The 23,306-nt window shown below is 38.5% G+C and overlaps 1 protein-coding gene and 1 pseudogene across 1 annotated transcript; both read right to left on the bottom strand.

The window, feature by feature from the left end:
- Positions 1-4,763: 4,763 nt before the first annotated feature.
- SHISAL2B (shisa like 2B) lies at positions 4,764-22,511 on the bottom strand. Its single transcript, XM_037150753.2, has 3 exons — positions 22,223-22,511; positions 15,531-15,688; positions 4,764-4,897 (listed from the first exon to the last, which is right to left on the bottom strand). The coding sequence occupies exons 1-3, from the start codon at positions 22,411-22,413 to the stop codon at positions 4,764-4,766; spliced, it is 483 nt and encodes a 160-aa protein (XP_037006648.2). The 5' UTR covers positions 22,414-22,511.
- LOC119053279 (COMM domain-containing protein 8-like) lies at positions 20,180-21,052 on the bottom strand (annotated as a pseudogene).
- Positions 22,512-23,306: the final 795 nt, after the last annotated feature.

Here is a 23,306-nt window from a genome sequence, read left to right as displayed (position 1 = left end):
GTTACAACACTGATAATGATCTGGAACTATGATGTCAGCATAGCCCCATGTGGCTATTTAAATTAACTTAAAAAAAAAATGTATTCAGTTGCTCTGGCCACATTTCACATGGCTGCATTGTGGGTGGGTAGTGGCTATCCTGCCAGACTGTGCACGTATAGAAAGAACATTTCCATCTCAGAAACTTCGACTGCACGGTGCTCGCTTAGAAGATATCCCCACTCCTCAGCAGAGATTTTGATCACATAATAAAAAGTTTCTATCCCTGAGCTTTGTACACCTGAGAGCTATAAAGCATTCCTTTTGTTCCCCTGTCAGACCAGAGAAGCTACATCCGCCACATTTGAAAAACTAGTCTTCCAACTACAGAAACTACACAATACAGGGATGGGCGTGTTCAGCAGAGCCAGTTTAAAATTAATCCTTTTTTCCTACTACATTCCATTAAAAAACCAGATGTGTTCTTAAAGTAGAAGTTGTACTTTAAAAAATCTTTTAAGATAATTGTAATTTGCAGAAACCGTAGTTTTATTTCTAGATTTCTAAGTGATACTACTTCATCAACCTTAGGTGGGACCAGAGAATTTGTTTTATAACTTTCATTGTAGAAATTCCTTAGGAACTTTATCAGTGAAGAATTTTTGTTATGGTTACCTTTGATATGCAGAAAATATGTATTACGCAAATTACATATTGTAGTACATTTTGTTATTGAACATTAGCTTTTGTAAAGACAATATATTGTTAGTGTGTCCAGCAAATCCTCTAAAAAAAAGCATGGGTTGATTTCTAAGAGACTTAAGACGTAAGGTCATATGATTTTTATCCTTTGTTTTGTTAATGTGGTATATTACATTGATCGATTTGCACAAGTTGAACCATGTTTGTTCATCATTCCACCTAGTTTATAAGACTGTTCTGGAAATCTACCCGTCTACCCAATAAATTTAATTGGGGTGACATTGGTTAATAGGGTCATATAGGTTTCAAGTGAACATTTCTATACTTGATCTTAGCCAAAAGTCCGAGAAGCGATCAAATGAACATTTCTGTGATGCATGATTTGTATATTGCATTGTGTGCCCAGCACCCAAAGTCAAACCATCTTCCGTCACCATATATTTGGTCCCCTATATCCCCCTCCACTCACCCACCCTCTTCCCTCAGGTTACCATCATACTGTTGTCTGTGTCTGTGAGTTTCAGTTTTATATCACACATCAGTGAAATCCTATGGTTCTTAGCTTTTTCTGACCAATCTATTTCACTTAGCATGATATTTTCAGGGTCCATCCATGTTGTTGCAAACAGCAGTATTTCATCTTTTCTTATGGCTGAGTAGTATTCTGTTGCATATATGTACCACATCTTTATCCAGTCATCTACTGAAGGGCGCTTTGGTTGTCTCCATGTCTTGGCCACCATGAATAATGCTGCAGTGAACATGGAGATGCATATATCTCTGTGATGAATGGCTTCAAGTTTCTCGGGTAGATACCCTGGAGACGGATTGCTGAGTCATATGGTAACTCTGTTCTTAAATGTTTGAGAAACTGCTAGGCAGTTTTCCACAGTGACTGGAACAGTCTGCCTTCCCACCAACAGTGAATGAGAGTTCCTTCTTCTCCACATCCTCTCCAGCACTTGTTGCTATTTGTCTTGTTGATAATTGTCATTCTAACGGATATGAGGTGGTATCTCATTGTAGTTTTGACATGCACTTCCCTAACAGCTAGTGAAGTTGAGCATCTTTTCATATGTCTGTTGGTTATTTGTATGTCTTCTTGGGAGAGATGTCTCTTCAAGTCCTCTACCCATTTTTAATTGGATTGTTTGTTTGTTTGGTGTTAAGATGTATGAGTTCTTTACATATTTTGGATATTAACCCAAAATATGTGGGTGCCATTATTTGCAATATCATCTCCCATTCCATTGGTTGCTATTTTGTTTTGTTATCAGTTTCTTTTGCTGTGCAGAAGCTTTAGTTTAATATAGTCCTGTTCATTTATTACTGCCTTTACTTCCCTTGTCTTTCGCGTCAAATTCATAAAATGTTCTCTACAACCAAAGTCTCTAGTTTAGTACCTATGTTTTTTCCACGTAAGTCATTGTTTCAGATCTTATATAAGGTCTTTGATTCATTTTGAGTTAATTTTTGTACATGGGGACAAACCTGTAGTCTAGTTTTATTCTTTTGCATGTGGTTTTCCAATTTTCCTGGCAACATTTATTAAAGAGGCTTTCTTTTCTCCATTATGTGTTTTGGCTCCTTTGTCAGAAATTATTTGCCCATGTACATGTGGTTTTATTTCTGGGACCTCAATGCTATTCCAGTTTGTGTGTCTGATTTTTTGGCCAATACCATGCTGTCTTGATTGATATAGCCCTGTGGTATATTTGAAGTCAGGCAGTATGATAGATACCTTTGGCATTCTTTTTTTTCAGGATTACTTTGGCTTTGGGGGGTCCTTTGTGTCTCCATACAAATCTGATGATGTTTTTTCTATTTCTTTAAAAAATGTCTTTGAAATTTTGATGGGGATTGTATTAAATCTGTATATTGTTTTGGGTATTATAATATGGCCATTTTAACTATGTTTATTCTTCCAATCCATGAACACAGACTATCTCTCCCATTTTTTCAATTGCTTTTGATAATGTTTTATAGTTTTCAGAATATAGGTCCTTCACATCCTTTTTAAACAATGTTGATTCTTCTAATCCATGAACCGGGACTGTCTTTTCATTTTGTTGTGTCTTTTTCAATCTCTTTTAATAATGCTTTGTAGTTTTCAGTATATAGATCCTTCACATCCTTTATTAAGTTTATTCCTAGGTATTTTATTCTTTTTGTTGTGATTGCAAAAGGAATTTTTGCAATGAAACTTCTTTCTGAAGTTTCATTGTTAGTATATAGGAAAGAGATTTTTGTGCATTGATTTTGTATCATGCAATTTTATGGTATTTGTTTATTGTTTCTAACAGAATTTCAGCAGTCTTTAGGGTTTTCTATATACAGAATAATGTCATCTGCAAGAAGTGACACTTCTACTTCATCCTTCCTGATTTGGATGCCTTTTATTTCTTTCTCTTGCCTGATTTCTCTTGCTAGGACTTCCAGAACTATGTTGAATAAGAGTGTTGAGAGTGGGCATCCTTGTCTTGCTCCTGTTTTGAGAGGAAAAGTTTTCCATTTTTTACCACTGAGTATGAGATGAGCTAGAGGTTTGTCATATATAGCCTTCATTATGTAGAAGTATTTTCCTTGTATAACCATTTTGTTGAGTGTTTTCATTGTAAATGAATGTCATAGCTTAGTAACTTACCACATTCTTTTTCTGCATCTATTGATAAGGTCATGATTTTTATCCTTTGTTTTGTTAATGTGGTATATTACATTGATGGATTTTCATAAGTTGAACCATCTTCATTCATCCTGGAATGAACCCCACTTGACTGTGATGTGTTATTTTTTTCATGTATTGTTGTATTTGACTTGCTAGTACTTTGTTTAGGATTTTTGCTTCTGTATTCATTAGAGATATTGGTCTGTAGTTTTCTTTTTTGTGTGCTGTCCTTTCCAGGCTTTGGTATCAGAGTTATGTTGGCTTCATAAAATGTGTTAGGAAGTATTACCTCCTCTTCAATTTTTTGCTGAAGAATTTGAGAAGGCTAGGCATCAGGCCTTCTAGGAATGTTTGGTAGAATTCACTACTGAAGCCATCTGGTCCTGAACTTTTATTTTGGGGGAGATTTTTTGATGATTTTTCCAATCTCTTTATTGTTGATTGGCCTATTTAGATTTTCCAGTTCTTCATGATTGAGTCTAGGAAGTTTATATGTTCCTAGGAACTTAGCCAGTTCTTCTAGGTTATGGAATTTGGTGGCATATCATCTTTCATAGTGTTCTTGTAGGTTCCTTTGTATGTTTCTGATGTCTGTGATAACTACTCTTTCATTTCTGACTTTGTTTATATGAGGCTTTTCTAGTTAGAGGTTTGTCAATTTTATTAATCTTTTCCGGCTCTTTGTTGTATTAATTTTTTGTTCTCTATTTTATTCAATTATGCTCTAATTTTAATTATTTCTGCTGACTTTGGGTTGCTTTGTTCTTTGTTTTCAAGTTCTTTAAGATGTAATGTTAGGTTGTTTAATTGAGATTTTGCTTATTTCTTGAAATAGGCCTGTAATGATATAAACTTCCCTCTTGTTACTGCTTTTGCTGCATCCCAGAAGTTTTGACATGTATTGTCATTCTCATTTGTCTTTACGTATATTTTGATCTTGCCTTTTATGTATTCGTTGGCCCAGTTGTCTCTTAGTGGTGTGTTATTTAAGCTCCATGTATTTGTGGGTTTCTTTACTTTCTTTTTGCTGCTGATTTCTAATTTCTTATAAAAATAACTGCCTCTAAATACAAAAAAAAATGTGAACTTCTGGTAAAGTGAAATACATTTATTGTATGTCAGTGAGATAGGTTTGCTTGTCTGTGTTACTGATAAATTCTTTAATTTTGCCTGAAGTATTAGCATAATTTTGTATAATCTGCAAACATTTTCATTAGCAAATAAAAGTACACTTATGCACATTGAAATCTGTCAAAACTTGACTGTGCGTTTAAAAGGATTGAATGATTAAAAATGCAGCTATGTTTTGCTTTGTGAGTGGCAAATTTTTGAAAATTATTATTATGAACTGTATTTGAAATGCATTCTTTATTTTTGTTTTTCCATCTCTCCAGTGAGCTTTTAAAACACAAGATTTTTAATACACTGTGTTAATTTGTGTTGTATCCATTGTTTTTTCTTGAATTATATCATCAGCTTCATAGGTTGTTTCATTTATTGAATTTGATGTTGCGTTTGAATTGGGAGCTTTGATTTTCCTATTTGAGCTGCCTGCAAATACACAAAACAAAATGAAATAATTATGTGAAATGATGACATAAAATTTGAATTTTTAACATTCTTGCTTAAAAAGTAAATTTTATAGCAATATGGAAAATATGATGTCCTGAAAACACTATGTGAATAAATGAGAATTGAATCATTTCAAAGTTGTTTTTGAGTATTTCCTCCTGAAAATCCAATAAGAAATGTTTAGTAACAGAAATAAGGTTTTTATTACCGTGCTTGCTTTTCTCCATGCTTCCGTGGAGATAAGTAAGCATTTGATGAGAAGGTCATGATTTCCGAGTTGTTTAATAAAAGTGTGACCGTCCTTATTCATAAAGCAAACAAAACTATACTGTAGCCAATCACAGTAATTTGCAACACTTTTAAGGCTTTGCCATCATAGTCAATTTAGATGTGATTTTTTAAAAGGAACACACTTGTTCCACAATTTCATTTACTCAGTTGTAAATATAAGTCCAGAATGCACAAGAGTAGAGAACTTTACGGGGGCAAAATAATGTTCTGCTTCTGACCACCCAGTCATAATGTTTAGTCATTTAGTTTGATTTGTAAAAGCTAATTTGTTGAAGGCACAACATTTTCTGACATGACAAGTAGCCCTCTGCTCACACAGCAAGTAAAGCTGTTTAAGATAAATGTCGGAGAGGAAGCTGGCATGAAAATTTGATGACCTGGGGAAGTTCTTGACTGTTCCTTGCAAAGCACCCTTTAAAAAATCTTTGGTTCAAATTTAACTACTATTTAAACACTTAAATAACAGGATATATTCTATGTGAGGGCCCCTGAAATTATTTTCTTCTTGTAACATTTGTAAAACAGAATGTTTGTGGTTTATTTTTCATTTGTTTAGTAGTATTTGTGCCCTTCAGTATCATAGCAGGTAAAGATAAAAGATCAAAGTTTCGTATTATCTGGGTAGCATTTGTATCTTATGTAAGCATTTCTTTAAGCACCTACAATTGGAATGTTTTACCAGGATTTTTGGAAATCTGAAAAATAATGTGTAACTTGGGCCCTTTGTGTTCCCTAAACTTTTTACATGCTTAAATTAATAATATTTTAATTAGATTTACAAGGTGTTACTGTCTACCTTGTCACATACAGTTTTTGTTTTTGTCTTTTTTTATGATAAATAGGAAGTTATTTTCAGACTTCTCTTGGGGCTCTCTCTGACTAAGTCATCTACATCCTGACAGTCCCAGGTCCCATCACGGGTTTGTCTGGCAACAACAGCCATCTGAGATTTAAAGGCTCCCAAGTACCTGTCAATACTATAGATTTTTCTTCATTGAGGACTCGTGAAGCCCCCTTCCTCTGTCCCTGACTCATTGTTTCCTTGGCTACTGACTGGATTCTTCTAACTAGCATAGGTACAGCGATCATGTCTTAGATTGGCCTCTTAAGGTAAGGCAGTTCCCCTAACACAACCAATTTGTACACGAACAAGAAAAGATTTGTTGTAAACATTGTACTACCATTATTTGAAGCAGGAGCTTTGATTAGCAACACCCCTAATGTTCTCATCCTGCAGCTTATAAAATCCAAAGGTGCCTTCAGTGTATTTCCCTCTGTTAACTTAGAGTAATTGGACATGTGGAAAAACAGTTGTGATGAGTGGAGCTGTAGTGATAAGAGTCCAGCTGACTGCATCCTTTGGAAGGATTTTAAGGGAGAAAGAAGGAAAAGTCTACGTTGCTTTAATATATAGAAGCTAATTTCTTAACCAAGAAAATAGGGATGAAGCCAGCTGCCTCTTTTCCACCACAAAATTTCAATATGGATTCGATTTATATTGAGAAATCTGTAATTCTATTGAGCTCCCAAGGGATTTGTTCCACATAAAGGGTTTTTCTTATCTGATTCCTCCTCTTCACCTGAGTACAGACTGGGGGGCAGGGGAAGATCCAGCATCGCTGTGCTTTCCTGGGTTGACATTAGATGCTTTCTGCTGCTGGTTTCCCATTTTCCTTTTTTGTTTTTGTTTTTGATCTGGTCATATGTAAATCTCAACCTTCCTTTAATCCTATACTTCTTAGACTGGCATTTAAATTAAAGCTTTAACCTTTGCCAACATTTAAATCTAGTTCATCAAACGAATAAAATTCATCATTCAAATCACATCAAACAATCTCACCTATCCTCATCACAAACTAGGCCAATATATTTTTTTCTAATAAGAGTTAAAGTTTGCATTCATTCTCAGAACCATTCCTCGGGGATCCATTTCTCCTATAACTCTTTTATGAGCTTGGCTTTTTAAGAATTAAATTGGTTGGAGTAACATTGGTCAGTAACATTATATAAGTTTCAGGTGTACAATTCTATCTTACATCTTCTATAGACTGCTTTGTGTGCTCACCACCCAAACCCTAGTTTTCTTTCATCACCTTATATCTGACCCACTTTACCCTTTTCATCTTTCCCCCACTCCCCTTCCCCTCTGTTAACTACCATACTGTTGTCTGTGTCTGTGAGTTTTCGTTTGTTTCTTTCTGTTGGATGTCCCACATATGAGTGAAATAATTGTGTCTTTGTCCTTTTCTGTCTGACTTATTTCTACATAGCCTGATGATGCTCTGTAGATCCATATATGTTGTTCAGGGGGCCAGTATTTCATCCTTTCTTATGGCTGAGTAGTATTCCATTGTATGTATTTACATCTTTATATCAACCACGTATTGAAGGGCGTTTAGGTTGTTTTCATGTCTCGGCTACCGGGAGAAATGCTGCAGTGACCAGAGGAGGACATATATCTTTACAAATAGTTTTCAGATTTGGGGGGTAGATATTCAGAAGAGGGATTGTGGGGTCATATGGTAACTGTTGTTAATTTTTTGAGGGCTCTCCATCCTGTTTTCTCTATGGTCGAACCAGTTTACATGGCCGTCAACAGTGGATGAGGTTTCCTTTTTGGCTTCTTATTGATAATAACCATTCTAACTAGTATGTGGTATATTTTATGGGGGTTTTGATTTCATTTCCCTTATAGCTAGGAAAGTTGAGCATTTTTTAAAATGTATCTGTTGGATATCTGTATGCCTTCTTGGGAAAAGCATCATTTCTGGTTTTCTGCCCATTTTTAATTGGATTGTTTGTTTTGTTGTTGAGTTGTATGAGTTCTTTATATATTTTGGATATTAGCCCTTTATTGGATGTACCATTTGCAAATACCTGCTCTCAGTTGGTTCATTGTGGTTTTGTTTTATTGATGATTTCTTTTGCTATATAGAAAATTTTTAGTGCAGTGTAGTTCAATTCATTTATTTTTGCTTTTACTTGCCTTGCCTTTAGGGACAAGTTTACAAAAACCTCTCTGAGACCAAGGTCCTTAAGTTTAGTACCTGTGTTTCCTTTTATGTATTTTATTGTTTATGAACACTGCTCTTGCCTGCCATTTCAAAATAGTAAAAAAATAAATGAACGAATGCTGGGTACCTCTGCCAGTCTTCATCTCCTGGCTGGCTGGCAGAAGGGTAATTAAACTCCTCTGCCATTGTCTGCCTGTCCTCTGGCATCTGCGTAGCATGCTGCAGTCCCATATACGGCTGCTTCTCATTACTCATCAGCTGACTCACTTCATTACTGACTAGAAAATCTATACACCCCACTCCTCCCATAGTACTTTCTAGTGGAAACAAACAGTCTTAAGTTTGTACCCTAAAAAATTTTTTTTATTTACAAGAGGGTGGTCCCCTCTCAAGTTTAATACAATGCACAGACCTGGATGTGAAGTAAATGGTGAAATGAGCAGAACTATTGACTTCTTCGTTTCAACACTCTACCTCCCCATCAAGGATATACAGGTGTCTCTTGTAAACAGTAGTTAAAAACTCATTGTGAGAGTTCAAATATTAGGCTTGCCCTTTTGCTTTGTCCATTTGTCAATGAGTAAAGGCAGTTTTATCTGGAAATGGTTTCCTACCCTATTTTATTCCATAATTGGGCTTTTGTTCTTTACATTTTCTGCATTGTTAATTTTTTTCATCCATTGATGATTAACATAACTAGCAAAAGAATCCAGCTAATGTTTTAAGTCCTTTAAGTGAGTTTTCACAGTACAAGACGGGCGTCTATTTTGCTTGTTTGTTCCAAGCCAGGGCCAACTAATGCTGTGCCCCGAGGAGGACTCACAAATGCTAAATGCAGCAGTGGCTCTGCTGAGCCATTTGATTTTCTACATTTTAGGCACAAAAACACCATAGGAAATTCCAGGCTCATTATTTTCAGTAGAAAGCTCCCTTTAGGAGACACAAGTGGCCTTTTCTGCCATTAAGTTCAAATTAGTCCATCTTCTAAGATCTTAATGCATTCTTAAAACCTTTCTGAAACAAAGAATGGTATTACAGAATAATTTGGCAGCCTAATTAGTGAGTTTTAAGCAAAGTTTTGTTTAAAGTTTTGTTGGAGATGTGTTAAGCCCACTAAGAAAAATAGTTCAGAAAGTTGTGTGCAAGTGGGGTACAAAAACCATCAAAATACCACTTGGTTTTTTTAAATTTTGACTGTGTCATTCATAAGCTTATTTGGAAATCTGCCCTTACAAGAGTAGCCAAGAAATTCTGAAAAGGAAGCATGATGGGAGAGAAGAGAAAGTCTTGCCTAATCAGATATTAAACTCTATAGCTACAATGATTTTAAAAGTACATTACTAGCTTAAGAATAAGCAGACCGATAAATTTGAAAGAACAGAAAATCTAAAAACAGATCCCTGTATATATAAGAATTTAGTTTATGACAAAGGTGATATTTTAAATTGGCAAAAGAAAGATGGCTTTTCCGATAAACATGTGGATAGTTGGCTTCTTATTTGCAAAATAAAAATGAAGGCAAAAATCTCTACCTCATACTTTAACCAAAGTTACAATTCCAAGTTTATCAAATATATAAATGTTAAAAACAAATGAATAAATGTATTTGAAGAAAAAGTAGGTGAATATTTTATATCTCATAGTAAGGTGAGAAATTTCCAAGTATGTAGCTAAAGAGAGAAATCACAAAAGGTGAAACAAATTAAAACACTGTCACATAAAAAATTAAAAAGGGAATAACCATGAAAAACATTTGCGATATATGTGAAAAATAACTCAGTTATTGTAAGGAAAGTCCTTATGAAGCAATGAAAAAAGAATACTGCCCCAGAAAAGTAAGTGCAAGACACGAGCAAAAACACGCCACAAAAAATAATGACAAACTTTAAAGTGTCCACTCTTACTCCTAATTAGATAAAACAAAACATGACATTATGTCTCTGAGTGAAATTAGTAAAATATATACCTTTTGAAATAATACCCATGAAATAGCACTTTTCTGGAGGGCCGTTAGCAGCTTGTATCCAAAGCCTTCAGGAGGCCCCCGTGCTTTGCTTGGCAACTTCACTGAATGTTCGGTTTGTGTGTGTGATAGAGAAAAATGGAAGCCAGGTCAAAGTCAATAATTGAGTACGATATGGCATGCCCAGACTCTGGTTTCTAAATGTGATTCACCACTGAAACAAAGCAGGCTTCCTTGAGAAATGGCAGGTTCCAGGGCTGGAAGCAGGGACAGCACAGCCCTGGAACATCTTGTGACAGAAAGCAAAAAAAAAAAAAAAAGCTTAAAAATAATGGACACATTTCAAAAGGACACCAGACCTAGTTTAAGGTGGCTCCCACAGGCCAACTCCAAAACAATTCAAGTATCGAAATAAATAGTGGTAGTCATAGAATGTTTTAGGATAAAGAATCTGAGTGCATGCTGATCTTAATGAACAAACGGGCAAGTGGGGAAGAAGGGGAAGTTCTTCTGCAGCTGAATAACAACTAATAAACGTAGAAGGAATGATGAGGTTAGAAAATCACCATTTTATACCTATCACAGCAATAATCCTGAAATTATTTTGAAGTTCTGATGACAAAATTCAATTAAGAACCATTAATGAGTGGGTTATCAGTTTCAGGGGGAGCAGGATATTTTCAGACTTTCAAAGTACCTTCCCACCAATGACTTAGGGACAAATAGTGACTTTACAATGGACTAATCCAGCAAATACAGCCTTACCCAAAGAATCCAAGTTAACATCACCAACAGTGGGACACACTAATATCACGTACTTCCTGTTTTGATGCCCTTAGAATATAACTTTTGTGGTATTCCTGTCAAGATATATAATCTCTCTCCAATCAGGAGAAAACATCAGACAAATTTGAATTGAGGGACGTATACAAAATAACTGGCTTTTACTTTTCAAAAATGTCCAGATCATGAAAGACAAAGAAAGACTGAAGATTAAAGAAAACTAAAGAAATACGACAGCTAATTGCGAGATGTAATTCTGGACTAGCTCTGAAATAAAAAATAGCTATTAAGGATATGGGCAAATTTTGAATATGAGAGCGGCTTTGATAATACTCCTGTATCGATGTTATATATCCTCACTTTGATAAAGGTACTATAATTACGCAAGGAAAAATTCTTGTTCTTAGGAAATGCATACTGAAGTATTTATAGTTAAAAATATGATACCTGCAAATTATTTTCAAATAGTTCAGAAAATATATATCAAGAGATAATGATGAAAATCATGCAAAATATTGACAATTAGTAAATCTGAGAAGAGGAATACAACCTTCTCTATAGTTTTTTTTCTGGAATTGTGAAATGATATCAAAATAAAAGAATAAAAACTCTTAGCAGTCCATGAGGGTAAAATGGAACCATGAAAAATGATGGCAAAGGCATCTCTTTATTGGCAAACAAAGATACCTACCTACATTGCTCAGTGAAGAAAAAGGCATGTTATTATAAGGCTCATTCCCCCTGTTTTTATGTACATGTGTCTATAGATGCATAGGAAAAAATCCATGGATATTCGTCATATGTAAATATCTATTAATGTTGTGTGGTGGGATCATGAATGATGTTATTTGTCTATTTCTCTGTATTTTCCTCCAGCGAAAGTGAATTAAAAGTTTCTGTTTTTGTTCTCATTTTTAACTTGGGAGCGAAGGTGTCCTCTAAGAAGTAGAAAAATATCAGACCTTTCTGAGCCAGTCCAAGTCCTGTCATGCTCACAGGCAGAATAAACAATTTGTTTATTCTATGATTTTCAATCTCCTTCCTTTCTCAGTATTCCAGATATAATTTATGTTTTTATCCTAGATAGCCATGTAGTACTACTGATTTGAGCACCCTTTGTCATTTATATCACCTGCCTGTACAAAAGTACTCACCAAATACAGGCTTGGAGTTGTCTATTATTCCCATTCAACTATATCATTTATGTGTACCAGGCAGCTTGGCTATTATCTGCCTTCTAATTTTCATCAAAAACTCTGCTTCTAACACCTCTCCTGTACTCTTCACCCCACTCTGCAACTGCAGGGGGTCAATGGATATTCAAAATCACAGGATGAATATGCTTTGTTGTTCTGGAGCATCAATTTTGCCCATATATGGGAAGAAGATATCGTTACAGCAAAGGAAGCCATTACATTGTGCAGTCAGATTGAAAATTCCCACAAATTTAAAAAATAAAATGGGAAACTTGAAATCATTGAAAGCTCCTAAGGCTTAAGGCAGGCCTTTCCTTTCTCTCCCTTGAAATTCTGAAGGCACCAAGTGCTTTTTCAATTTCCCTTTAAGGGTTCCCAGATGGAAGAATTTGAGAAGCAGGAATCCAAGACTCTCACCCCTTTCTCTGCTCCTCTGTCAGCCATAAATTCTTCCACATCTTTTGAACTGAGCTTTCATCCTCAAGAGTGTCTACTCAGAAAGATGCCCTTCACACAGCCATCTTCTGCCTGGAACTGCACATCTCACACAGCGCAATTTACAAAAGTGGTATTCTTTTAAACGTTGGCATTTGAAACATGCATCACTCAAAACATCAAAGTTAAAAAGGAAGAAAATGGTTATGACACACAACTTAAAGGCCAGTCAATTGCTTAGCAAGAGGACCTCTGTGCAAAAGGAGCCCTGGAGGGGCTCGGTTAAACCCGCAGTCAGGGCCAGAGTGGCTTCCTTTGGGATCGATTCCGAAAGTGTAAAGCCCTAAGCTGTGCACACTATAAAGAATGAAGCCCAGTAGAAAAGAAATACAGGAAGGGCACATCTTGGCAAATTTGTTTAAGATTTGACTATGTTAAACTTATTGTCATTTATAGAGATTACAAAAACACCACAAAACCCTCCAGGGCCCTAAGTCAGTTTTACGTGAGCACAGAGACACATTTCCCTTGAGGACATTGAAATGATCTGTAATGAAAACAGTCTCAATTGTAAAAATTAATTTAAAATAAAGGGAGTTTGCCTCAAAAACAGAAAGTTTTCAAAGAAAGGAGTGCTAACTGGTAAAACCAAATTTCCTCTGATAAATGTTTACTTGTTTGATTACTGCACATTTTATCACGTTCCTAACCATAAGGCATTTCTTTAATAAAGACTTGTTTTCTCAATAGCCGGAACCCTGGCACCTGTTTGTTCTCAGATGGGAGAACCACTGGAGTGAAATGAAGCATGGTTTTCTAACAACAGGTACACCAGCGGCCTTTATTTATTGCTTCATATGGATCCCTTTCAAATAGAAACCATGTTCTCTTTCTGTTCCAGTGACATTTGGATTATTTATTTTGTTTTGGGCTCTCCGCAATGTCTGGTTTGGTTAAAATCAACCCAGAGGACCAAAAGCACCTCATTTGAAATCGGCAAGAAGGTAGTGGTCCTATAGTATCCTTCCTCGCCAATAGCAAGCCCTCAAGAAAGGTGGTTGAACTCATTTGCTGACAGTGGAGGTGCAGGGCCATGCTGTTCAATTCACTGAGCAAACTTTTGTTAGCTGTTCTGAGGCACCAGGAGTACAGTAGTGGGGAAACAAGACAAAAAGTACTACTTTCCTAGAACTTATTTTCTGGCTGGAGCAGAGAAAAGTTAGACAATAGATAAGTAAAATATATTGTGTGTTAGTGGTGAATGCTTAGGAGAAAAATAAAGCAGGAATTGTGGAAGAGCAGTTACAATGTAGATAGAGTGACCAAGGGAGAACTTCCAGTCATTTCATTTACAGAAAATGAAACTGCGAGTTATGAAGCTGTCTAAAGGCAAAGCATTCCAGACAATGGTGGCAACAGGTACAAACACCCTGAGACAGAATTTTCAAGGCACAGCAAAGAGGCCAGTGTGGCTGCTCACCAGGGGATGAGAGAAATCAAGGTGAAGAGAGCAGACAAGAAAAGCCCCGGAGGTCACAGTGAAGATGCTACATCTATGAGAGGTGGAAGGTGATGGTGGTTTTGAACAGAAGTGACTTGGGTGTTAACAGGCTCACTCTGGCTGTTCTTTGAAGAACAGACAGCAGGGGAGCCAGGGCAGTGGAAGAAGAGGAACTATTTGTTTTAAAAGGCAGAGCCTGGAGTTCGCAACTTTAACAAGCTCCCTAGGTGATTCTTACTCACAGTAAAATTTAAGAACAGCTACCTTAGATTATCCAAGCAATTGAGACAAAAGTCGATTTTATGGATGTGATTATTTCATAATCACTAGTTCACTACCTCATTTTGCCTGTGGAGAAAGAGGATCTAACCCGTAACTACCTGTCAATTCTGCCATGCAATCGCCAAATTTCAGAAAGTGCTTCGGAAAGAGACCTCCAAGAGAGATCATGGCCTCTAGCTCTGTGACCCAGGACACCCTCCAAGAGCTCCCTGCAGAGAAGGAAGTGAGAGCTAATGCAATCCTGCAGTAGCAGTGTGCGAGCATCTGAAAGGTCACAGAGCATGTGCTCCATAAATACGAGTTTCAGGATCCAGCTAAAATGGAGCATAAGAGCAGAGAATTCTCTAGATTCTTTTAACAACTTTAAAATTTTTCTTTTTAAATGGAAGTTAGTGAGCATGTGTGTCTTATTCTAAATATATATATTCTAAATGTTTATTAAAATATATTCTAAATATATCAAAATTAAATTCATTGTTTCTACTTTTTAAATGCACTCATAAATTTATATGCACAAAATATTAACAGTTCTTCCTGAGTTTCTTAGTGATAACAATTTGCATTCGTATAGTGTCTCTATAGCCACGCTGCACCCACTACTATATGTTAACTAGTTCATAATCTATTCAAGAACAGAGACTCTTCTATCCATTTTTCTGTGTCTTTTCCATGCCTCTGAATCGCTTTATAGGGCCCCTCCGAATTCTGTACACCATAGGCGCACAGGTAAATGCTTAACTAACCATTGACTAACCAATCTGGAGTAACACAACACTGAAAACTCATTATCAGATATTTTGTTTCTCTGTTTATTTGACTTCTGTGGCTCCATCAACAACAAAATTTTAAAATTCCAAGAAGATAAAACCTTTATAACTGAAAGTCATAAGTGTATTAAAGTGGATTTATTGGTTCAATGTATTATTTTTCACAAGAACATCTGCATCCTGCTGCTATTTTTCCTTGGGCACAATTTCTCTAAAGTATTTCATCATTAAGACCTAATTTAATGTGAATTTTTACAAAGACACATAATGAATTGAATTTTTAAAAGGCATTCATTAACATTATGATCTATTACCTAGGTACAGGTTATTCTTTCAAAGAGAGGACAGGTAATTGGCTACAAATAATGGGTACAGGTTACCTTCTTGAGTAGAGGAAGCTTCTAGGTGTTGAAGTTTCAGGCCAGTGTCTAATCTTCGAGGCTTTGTGTACAGAAATAAATAACAGAGGACACAGACGCTGATGACAAAGGCAAGTAAAACAAGGGCAGCAATTCCCAGTCCAGTCAGGGCGCCAATGCTGAGGAAAACAGAACACATTCTGGTTTGCACAGGAACTAAAGGGGAGGTTTAAATATGGCTACTTCCTCCTTCAGTTATTCATGATCCTTATAATTTAGTATAAACAGTATATGATTGAAATCTACTGCTCACATTTTTCTGCTGTCAAAGTCTTATTACATTTTCTTTATACATGTATGAAGGGTGCCCCCCCCCAACCTAGAATTATCTTCTGGAGGGCTGGCCCTTTGAAGTACAGGCTTCCCCGACTACGTGAGTGTTCTAGGAGCCCATCTGTATCAGTGTGCCAGCCGGCATTGTTCTGAGAGGCTGCGTTCAGCTTCACTGAACTGAATTTTTTTGAAGTCTCCTCCAACGTGTCTGCTCATTTCGTGATGGGTGATTTACAAGCAACACCTGCCCACACTGTGCTGAGTGTTCAGCAGTTTTTAACTGCATAACCAAAAGCAGCATGACCCCTGTGCCCCACCCTCTCTATTTATCCAGTCTCACCCCAGGTGAATTTTTTTTTGTATCCCTGGATGAAAAAAGCCCTCAAAGGAAAACATTTTGCTGACATGGAAGAGGTGAAACAGAAAACAGCAGAAGCACTAAAAGGCATCAAAATCGATGAGTTCAAAACTGTTTTGAGCCATGGAGAAAACATCTTGATAGTGTCTTGCATCAAATGGAGAGTACTTTGAAGGTGACAGAAGTTTAAACATGTAAGAATAAATACATAATTTTTATAAATAAGTTTCATTTGGGGGGTCCTCCTTGTATATGTTAATATTAGCATAAAATATCATGTGAATTCATATGATAGGCAAAATGTTACAGGATACTCTACAGATAGTTCAAAAACATTTCAGTCAAGTCTCTGTTATTAATATATTCTAGGAGCAAAGATTGGGAAGCTGAATATAAAAATATTTACCTCAGCAAAAGTAGTGCAATAAATGTTTACCAGAAATGCAGAACTGTTTTTTCTTGATACATGCATGGGAGATGTTGTTTACTAATATGCAAAACCATAGCTAACAAAAGATAAAAAGAAGACTTAATTAAAGGAGAGCTATAGTTACAAAATGTGTATAAAGTTCATGTTCAGTCTGAGTTTTTCCTTTCTGAAAGAGCATAACACCAATGGCTTCTAGCATTAAAGAAGAACCCCTTGTACTTTCCTCTAAAAATAAAGTGTGTATCTGAGATATTATTTGCTCTGTACCAAATTTATAGTAATTCTTTCTGATATAGTTATCTATAAGGCTAATCATTTGAGGACTAACATAGTCTACATGGAGCTTGAAAAAAGAAGTATTATGAAAGACTAATGCAAATATATGTACTTTCATGAACTGTACGTACATGTGGGTTTGTACATATCTATAATTAGATTCTAAGCTGCCCAAGGGCAGATACTTCCGTTGACTTTCCCGTAGTGTTGTACACACTTAGGAAAAGTGTTTATAGAGTACTTAGCTTGTGGTAAAACTCCCATAGATGGAAGTAAATAATAATTTACTGGTGATTGGGCCTCTTGGAATTGAAAAGTCATCATCGCTGAAAAGTAATGACCTTTCCCTTCATTATCTTCCCGGCTTCCCTGTAAGCTTCTGCTCTTTCCCAGACATTAGGGCCGGGACAAGTTTGGCGTGTACCAAGAGGGAGGGAAGGGAGAGTTTGAGCAGAGCTGCTAGGTGTGGCACTGCGTCAGGAGTCAGGAGAACAGAATTACAAGTAAGGGGCTAAGCTCATCCAACTTATCCTTGTTTTTACGAGGTAAAGCACTTCTGCCATTTAGAGGCACAGGTATGGAATCAGACTTCCAGAGATTCATGTGCTTGGTTTATTCCTGTCGACTCTGTTCCCCCAGCCCTGCACACAAGTGAAGACTGGGTAATTCTGTGGCTAGAGTGAGTATATAGCTATATATTTAAGTTGGAGTGTGCCCTCACTTGGTGCGCCCCAAGGGGTGGACTCCCGGCTTTGGCAACTCCTCTCTCTTGCCTTTTGCACCAAAGCTGACTTCATCGTCTGTATAGATCAGAGAGGGTGAGGCCTCCTCACAGGCAATGGCAACATAATCCACTTCATTAACATTATCTACCGCACAAGGCAGCTTGGAGGCCAGGCATCTGGAAAGATTCCTGAAATGAGAACTCGATTATTTTTTTTTAAATCTTCAAAGTAAAAACACAATTTAGTCAATTTAAGAGTAAAATTGTCAAGTTAGTTAAATTCAACATACATGTTGCAGGCTTCTAATGTGCACATTTAAAAAGCCAGTCCACATGATTTGAAGGAAGAACAAAAACAGCGTGCTGTTTTTGCTTTCTGTTTTAAAAGGAAGTTCTTCACAATCTTGACACACTGTTTCAGTGTCAGAGTTCCACTTCATAGAAACATTGCTTTGTGCATGTGAACCTCTAGGTAAAGATGGAGCTCTAGGAATCTCCTAAAATATTAATTTCAACAAATACTTGCTGAACTCAGGCATCACCCTGTGCAATAGGCATTATTTTCCTAGGTCCTGAAGAAGGCTACCAGAGGAAAACCTGAAAGGTTGGGGATCTATAAGAGAAGAAAAGACGGGAGTGGCCAGACACGGAAAAGGAAGACTCATTCTTCCATCACAGCACTGTGTGGCCGTCCCTGAGAGAGGATCTGAGACAATCATCACGTAAACAGAGCGATTGATTCTCCTCCCGAGCAACTTACTTACTTCTGCTGTTCTCCAGCAGCTGCGGAATCTCACAACAAATATTAGTGACTTCTGCACTATTTTTTTGCAGTTGGACTATTTTAAATTAGGGGTGGAGAGAAAAGAATATGAGGGAAATAAATCTCTAAATTTTTTACCTCCCCGTGTCTGTCCTCAGAGCTTAATAACTAACAAGATCTCCAGTTTTAACATCACCTGCTGATGTCGACAGTTGTGAAGATTTTTGTATTTCCCAGGAACTGCAGAGTACTGTCCGCTTTGTCAGTGCTGAACCAAGACCCCAACCATCTGTGCATTCTTTTGTGCCCTCGTAAACCTTAGGAGGAGTTTTAGACTGCTGCTTGTCACACTGCAGTGAGTCAGGAATATGAGGATCCCAGGGACTTAGGGGATTTAATTCAAACAATTGAGTTTGACTTATGAGTTGCCCGTCTCTGTTGGAGGCGCTGCTATCATTATTAACACCTCTGAGGACTCAGCGCTGGGTTCCTATATTATTTTCCAGAGGGCCAAGTAATATGCCAGTGCAATATAGAGTGCATCTCCGAATAATAAGAATAGGCTGTCATTATTTTGGGGGATTTTTCCCCACTGTGACACAATACAACTTTGTTAGTTAAACTCCTTGGTAAGTGGGCACTCCTTTTGAGGTTTTTTTTGAAGCCTGCAATACACAAAACATTTATTTTTACTGCTTCAGGGAATAACATTTAAAGCCATTGGCTGTAGCCGTGGCATGTGTGCCAAATTCTGGACCATCCTGGGAGACTGGGAGGAAGGATGAGGGGTGGGGCACAAGTAGGTTTACAGTTGTTCGTATGGAAAATAATCCAACAATTAATAAATAATAACACCGGAGTCAACTCTGTTTTTACTCACAACTATAAACATACTTTTAAAAATAAAATTGTATTTTTATTTGTTCAGAATGTTTGTCTTTAAACTTAGCTGAAATTCAGAATGACCTGTGTGCCAATAAAGTTAACATCCAAAACTATGAAACCCAATGTTAAGTGTTTGTAACAAACACGGGCATATAGAGGGTTCGGGGTGGTATCCGATGGTGACAAACACACTGCGCAGTGGCATCTATTCCTTGTCAGCACACACTCTCCCAGTCAGACCCAGAAATGCAAAAGTAGCAGGGCTATTGCGTTTTTTCCTATGTTCCGGTACAAGATTTTAGTTTCTGGAATTCATAAACTCAAAATTATTCACACAGATTTAGCTTTTTTCTTGTTCGTTTCTGAAGAGCTTCTGTCTCTAAGAAATTTTACATTTTAATCTTCCCTTTGAAATATGAGCAAGGTATGGAATCTCCTGAGTTGTATAGGCAGCTTGGGCATTCTTTCAATTATTTTTTAAAATCACAAATTACTCATATATAACCATAATACACATCCTTGCTGTTTGCATCCTTTTTAAAGCAAGATTCAAGTTTATTTCTGCTTTGTATGTTTTCATTACTTTAGAGCCTATTTTTAGTATTCAGTAGAACTCTCTATCTATAAAGCGTTCTCAAAAATTTAATACATGAAGCAGATTATGAAAATCTAAACTGCTATTATAGCTATTTATCTTTAATTTTTGTATGTGTTTCCTGTCAACCATGTAATTTCCTGTTCTTTATAGAAGTTGATAAATTTTTATCTTTATAATCTCAACACTGTTGCTTTCTCAGCTTGGCATAATAGTATATCTTAGCTTTTCCGAACATGCAATATTCACTCTGTCATATCAGATGTAGCAGTGGAATCTGATCGTCTTGGTATTTCTCATTTCCAGCTATTTCAACTGCAGGATGACCTTATTAGCTCCTTCCAAGGATTTTTTTAGATTCTACATCTCTTTTTAACTCATTTCAAGAAAATAGGGTTTGGCTTCACCATTTTCCTTTGCACATAGATGAAGGTTTAAAAGTAGCATTTGTAATGTAGCAATCTTGTCTCTGGAAAGTGCAAGCTTTAACTGTCCATTGAAACCCTTAGCTGTATAGAGGAAATAACAATTGTTTCTTCCAACAGAGTCTGCTTCCTTTCCTTGTTCCGACTTTTCAAGCATGTCATGGTCACTTCTTGATGAAATGACTTCAGCTGATTCCATTGTTAAGATATTACTCCACCAGATAATCTTTTACCAACTACAGCTTTTCTTTTTATGGTAGATTGAGATTACTTATTTAACTTATTGAAATACATGCATGAACTCTGCCTAACCTGTGGTGAAGATATACTTGCAGTTCTACTTCTGTTTTGTAAAAGAGGTTGGAAAATGTACAGTAATAATGGGACACACTTTTTACAAAAGTTCCAAATGCTTGGACACAGGACCCAGTAACACAAAGTTGGACACTGTGAATACCAGGTAACCAGTAGGCATTGGAACATAGAAATGCAAACAAAATATTTCAGTACATGTCTGTGAGAAGATACACAGGCCAATACTATGCCCTGGGCTCTCACCAACTACAGCTTTGAAAAATTGGGTAACATCTTCTAGAACCTGTGTCCATCCTGTGGAGTCCCAAACACTCAGATAATCTTGGTGAAGAGGGTAAGTCCCACCACAAATGCCATCAATTGTTTTGTGAAGAAGCTGCCCCAGCTCCACTGGAAGAGCCCGCAGCCACAGTGAGGGGGTCCCCTCTTCTAGCTCCATTCCGAGTTGTAAACCTACTCTTGCCCCATCCTGTATTCTTCCTCTTAGTAATGCGCAGGTGCTCTCTGTCTCTCCACTCCCCCCCCTCCGCCCCCGTCCCAACCTCACTCATTTGAAAGAAACAATTTAAGATGGAAGGTAGGTGTAGATTCTTTTCTGTAATCCTGACACCCCATTCATTCTCTAGGCAAAAGAAAAAAAATCAAGTTCAAAGTCTGCAAACCTTTGCAGTGTGAGGGTAGGAAGAGCACTGCATAGTGAGACATATCTGCATAAACACTAGTTGGAATAAGCAAAGTTCCCATTACGGGGGGGAAAAAGGAGCAAGAAAGATCCCCCCTGAGAAAACCTCTTCACTTTTAGCAACGGCCACCCTGTTTAGAAAGAGGGTGTCCTAGAAAGGTTCTACAGAGGGCATGATACTAGCGCCTCAAACTATGTATACACCTCTGTCTCTTTGTGTCGCTTCCATTTCGGTTTGGGGTCAGTGTAAGATGGTTTGGAAAGGGCATTATAAAGCTTGCTGGCTGGCTGTCTTGCGTGTGCACACGTGCACACACACACGGCCCACTAACTTTCTGATATTTTAAAGAATACAGTCAATTCCTTTCCACCTCCAAAGAGGCTTAAAATACTCAGATCCTCCGCTAAAGCCTTACAATGGGTCTCATAGGAACCCCCTTCTATTCAAATGCACCAAATGCCCAGTCAATCAAAAAGAAAATTAAAACCTCCCTAAGTTATCTGCGTATTTTGTCTCTGCCAGCTGAGTCACCTGCCTGGGACCGGTCCCTAGAGAGAGTGAAGAGCAACCACTGAGGCGGGGCTGGCGGAGAGATGAGCCTGGCCTGCAAGGGCCCGGTGAGTGCGCCCTAGGCGCAGAGCCCGCGCTCCTCCCGCAAACCTCCCCCGGGGTCCCGAGAGAATTCACACTCCAAGTGGCAGTGGCCTGACCCTGCCTGAGGAGTCCCAGCTCCCTGGACATCTGTCTCCTAGTGGGCGGGTTTTCTCTGCAGAGCCCTCCTCGCTCGCTCGCCCTCGATAGTTCCCTGTCCTTAGCGAGAGACCTGACCTGAGCGGGTCGTGGGACGCGGGCGCCTTGCCCCTCCAGCCGCAGCTCTGCCCGCCGCCTCCCAGGACCCCGGCCCGCCAGCCGCCTGCCCTGCCCACCTGAGGCTCCACATGTAGCTGTGCTTGTAGGGAAAGTAGCTGCCCGGCTCGCTGCAGCAGTACTTGAGGTCTGCGAAGCCGCAGCAGTAGAGCAGGGCGGGCGCCTCGCCGCGCCGGGGACACTGGAAGGGTTCCACGAAGCTGTGGTTGAGGCTGTAGTAGCCGGAGCACACCCGGCTCGCCTCGCCCATCCCAGCCGGCTGCGGGCCAGGCCACGCCGGGCCCGGGATCTGTCCTCCGACTGCACGCGTCCCCCGGGACCCGCGCGCACCGACCCCCTCCTCACGGTCTTGCCTCCTCGGATCTGGGGTCTGGGAGGGAGTTCGGCCTTCGCGCGCCTCCTCTGCTCTCTCTCCTCCCCCGTCCGCCTGTTCTCTATCTGGTCGCCCTACTCGCGCTTCTCTCTCACTCCTGAGTGGTTGGTCCTTTCATTGGCGGGTCACCAGCCCTGCGCCTCGTGTCCCGCTTTTTAGGTCTGCTTTCTTCGCGTTCTCCTGACATCCCTGCACTGCCCTCACTTCATCCACAGCCTGTTCCCACTCCATGCCAGAGAGGTTTCGGCTGAGGAAAAAGTGGAGGTGCAGGACATGCCTGCCATGTGGGCGAATGAGCCCAAGTCGCAATTCCGTCTTGCTTAAGGACAGGGCAGCTGGGTTCCAGGCAAATAGAGCTGGGCAGGGGGAACCCTCGCCCACCACCGGCCGTTGCCCCAACGAGGGGTTAGTGGGCAGAACAAAAGGCGCTGAGACTACCTGCCAGCGAGGGGGTATTAAGATGTACACGCGAAACGATCAAATCTGCCAATTTACAAACCAGAAAAGAAATTATATTTTCTCCGGAAACGAGCCACACATTCTGTATTCAATTAAACAACCTGGGAAGAGCAGGAAAGGTAAGAGATTCAGTTAAGAAAGAGAGAGGACTTTCTGCAGAGGCGGTTGGGGAAGGAAATAGGAAGAAAGAGAACTTGGCCAGTATTAAAGCACTGCAGAAACTTCTTTTGTCCGCTTTTTCTTTGGTTTTCTTTTTTTCATAATTCTTTGCTCACAAAGTTTTTTCTTTTAAATAACAGTAGCCATGGAGA

Source organism: Artibeus jamaicensis, unplaced genomic scaffold (genome assembly GCF_021234435.1).
Source record: "Artibeus jamaicensis isolate MK-2021 breed Jamaican fruit bat unplaced genomic scaffold, CSHL_Jam_final scaffold_369, whole genome shotgun sequence".
NCBI lineage: Eukaryota > Metazoa > Chordata > Mammalia > Chiroptera > Phyllostomidae > Artibeus > Artibeus jamaicensis.
The sequence above is the reverse complement of the archived record's forward strand: the minus strand, read 5'-3'. Positions and strand labels throughout refer to the sequence as shown.

Bases quoted from the DNA above. Each gene is read 5' to 3' on its own strand.
- SHISAL2B (XM_037150753.2), bottom strand. From the start codon at position 22,413: ATGGGCGAGGCGAGCCGGGTGTGCTCCGGCTACTACAGCCTCAACCAC. The intron at 15,689-22,222 runs GTGGGCAGGGCA...TGTTTTCCTCAG, and splicing joins AGCTACATGTGGAGCCTCAG to CATTGGCGCCCTGACTGGAC. The intron at 4,898-15,530 runs GTAACCTGTACC...GTGTATTTGCAG, and splicing joins AGCTTCCTCTACTCAAGAAG to GCAGCTCAAATAGGAAAATC.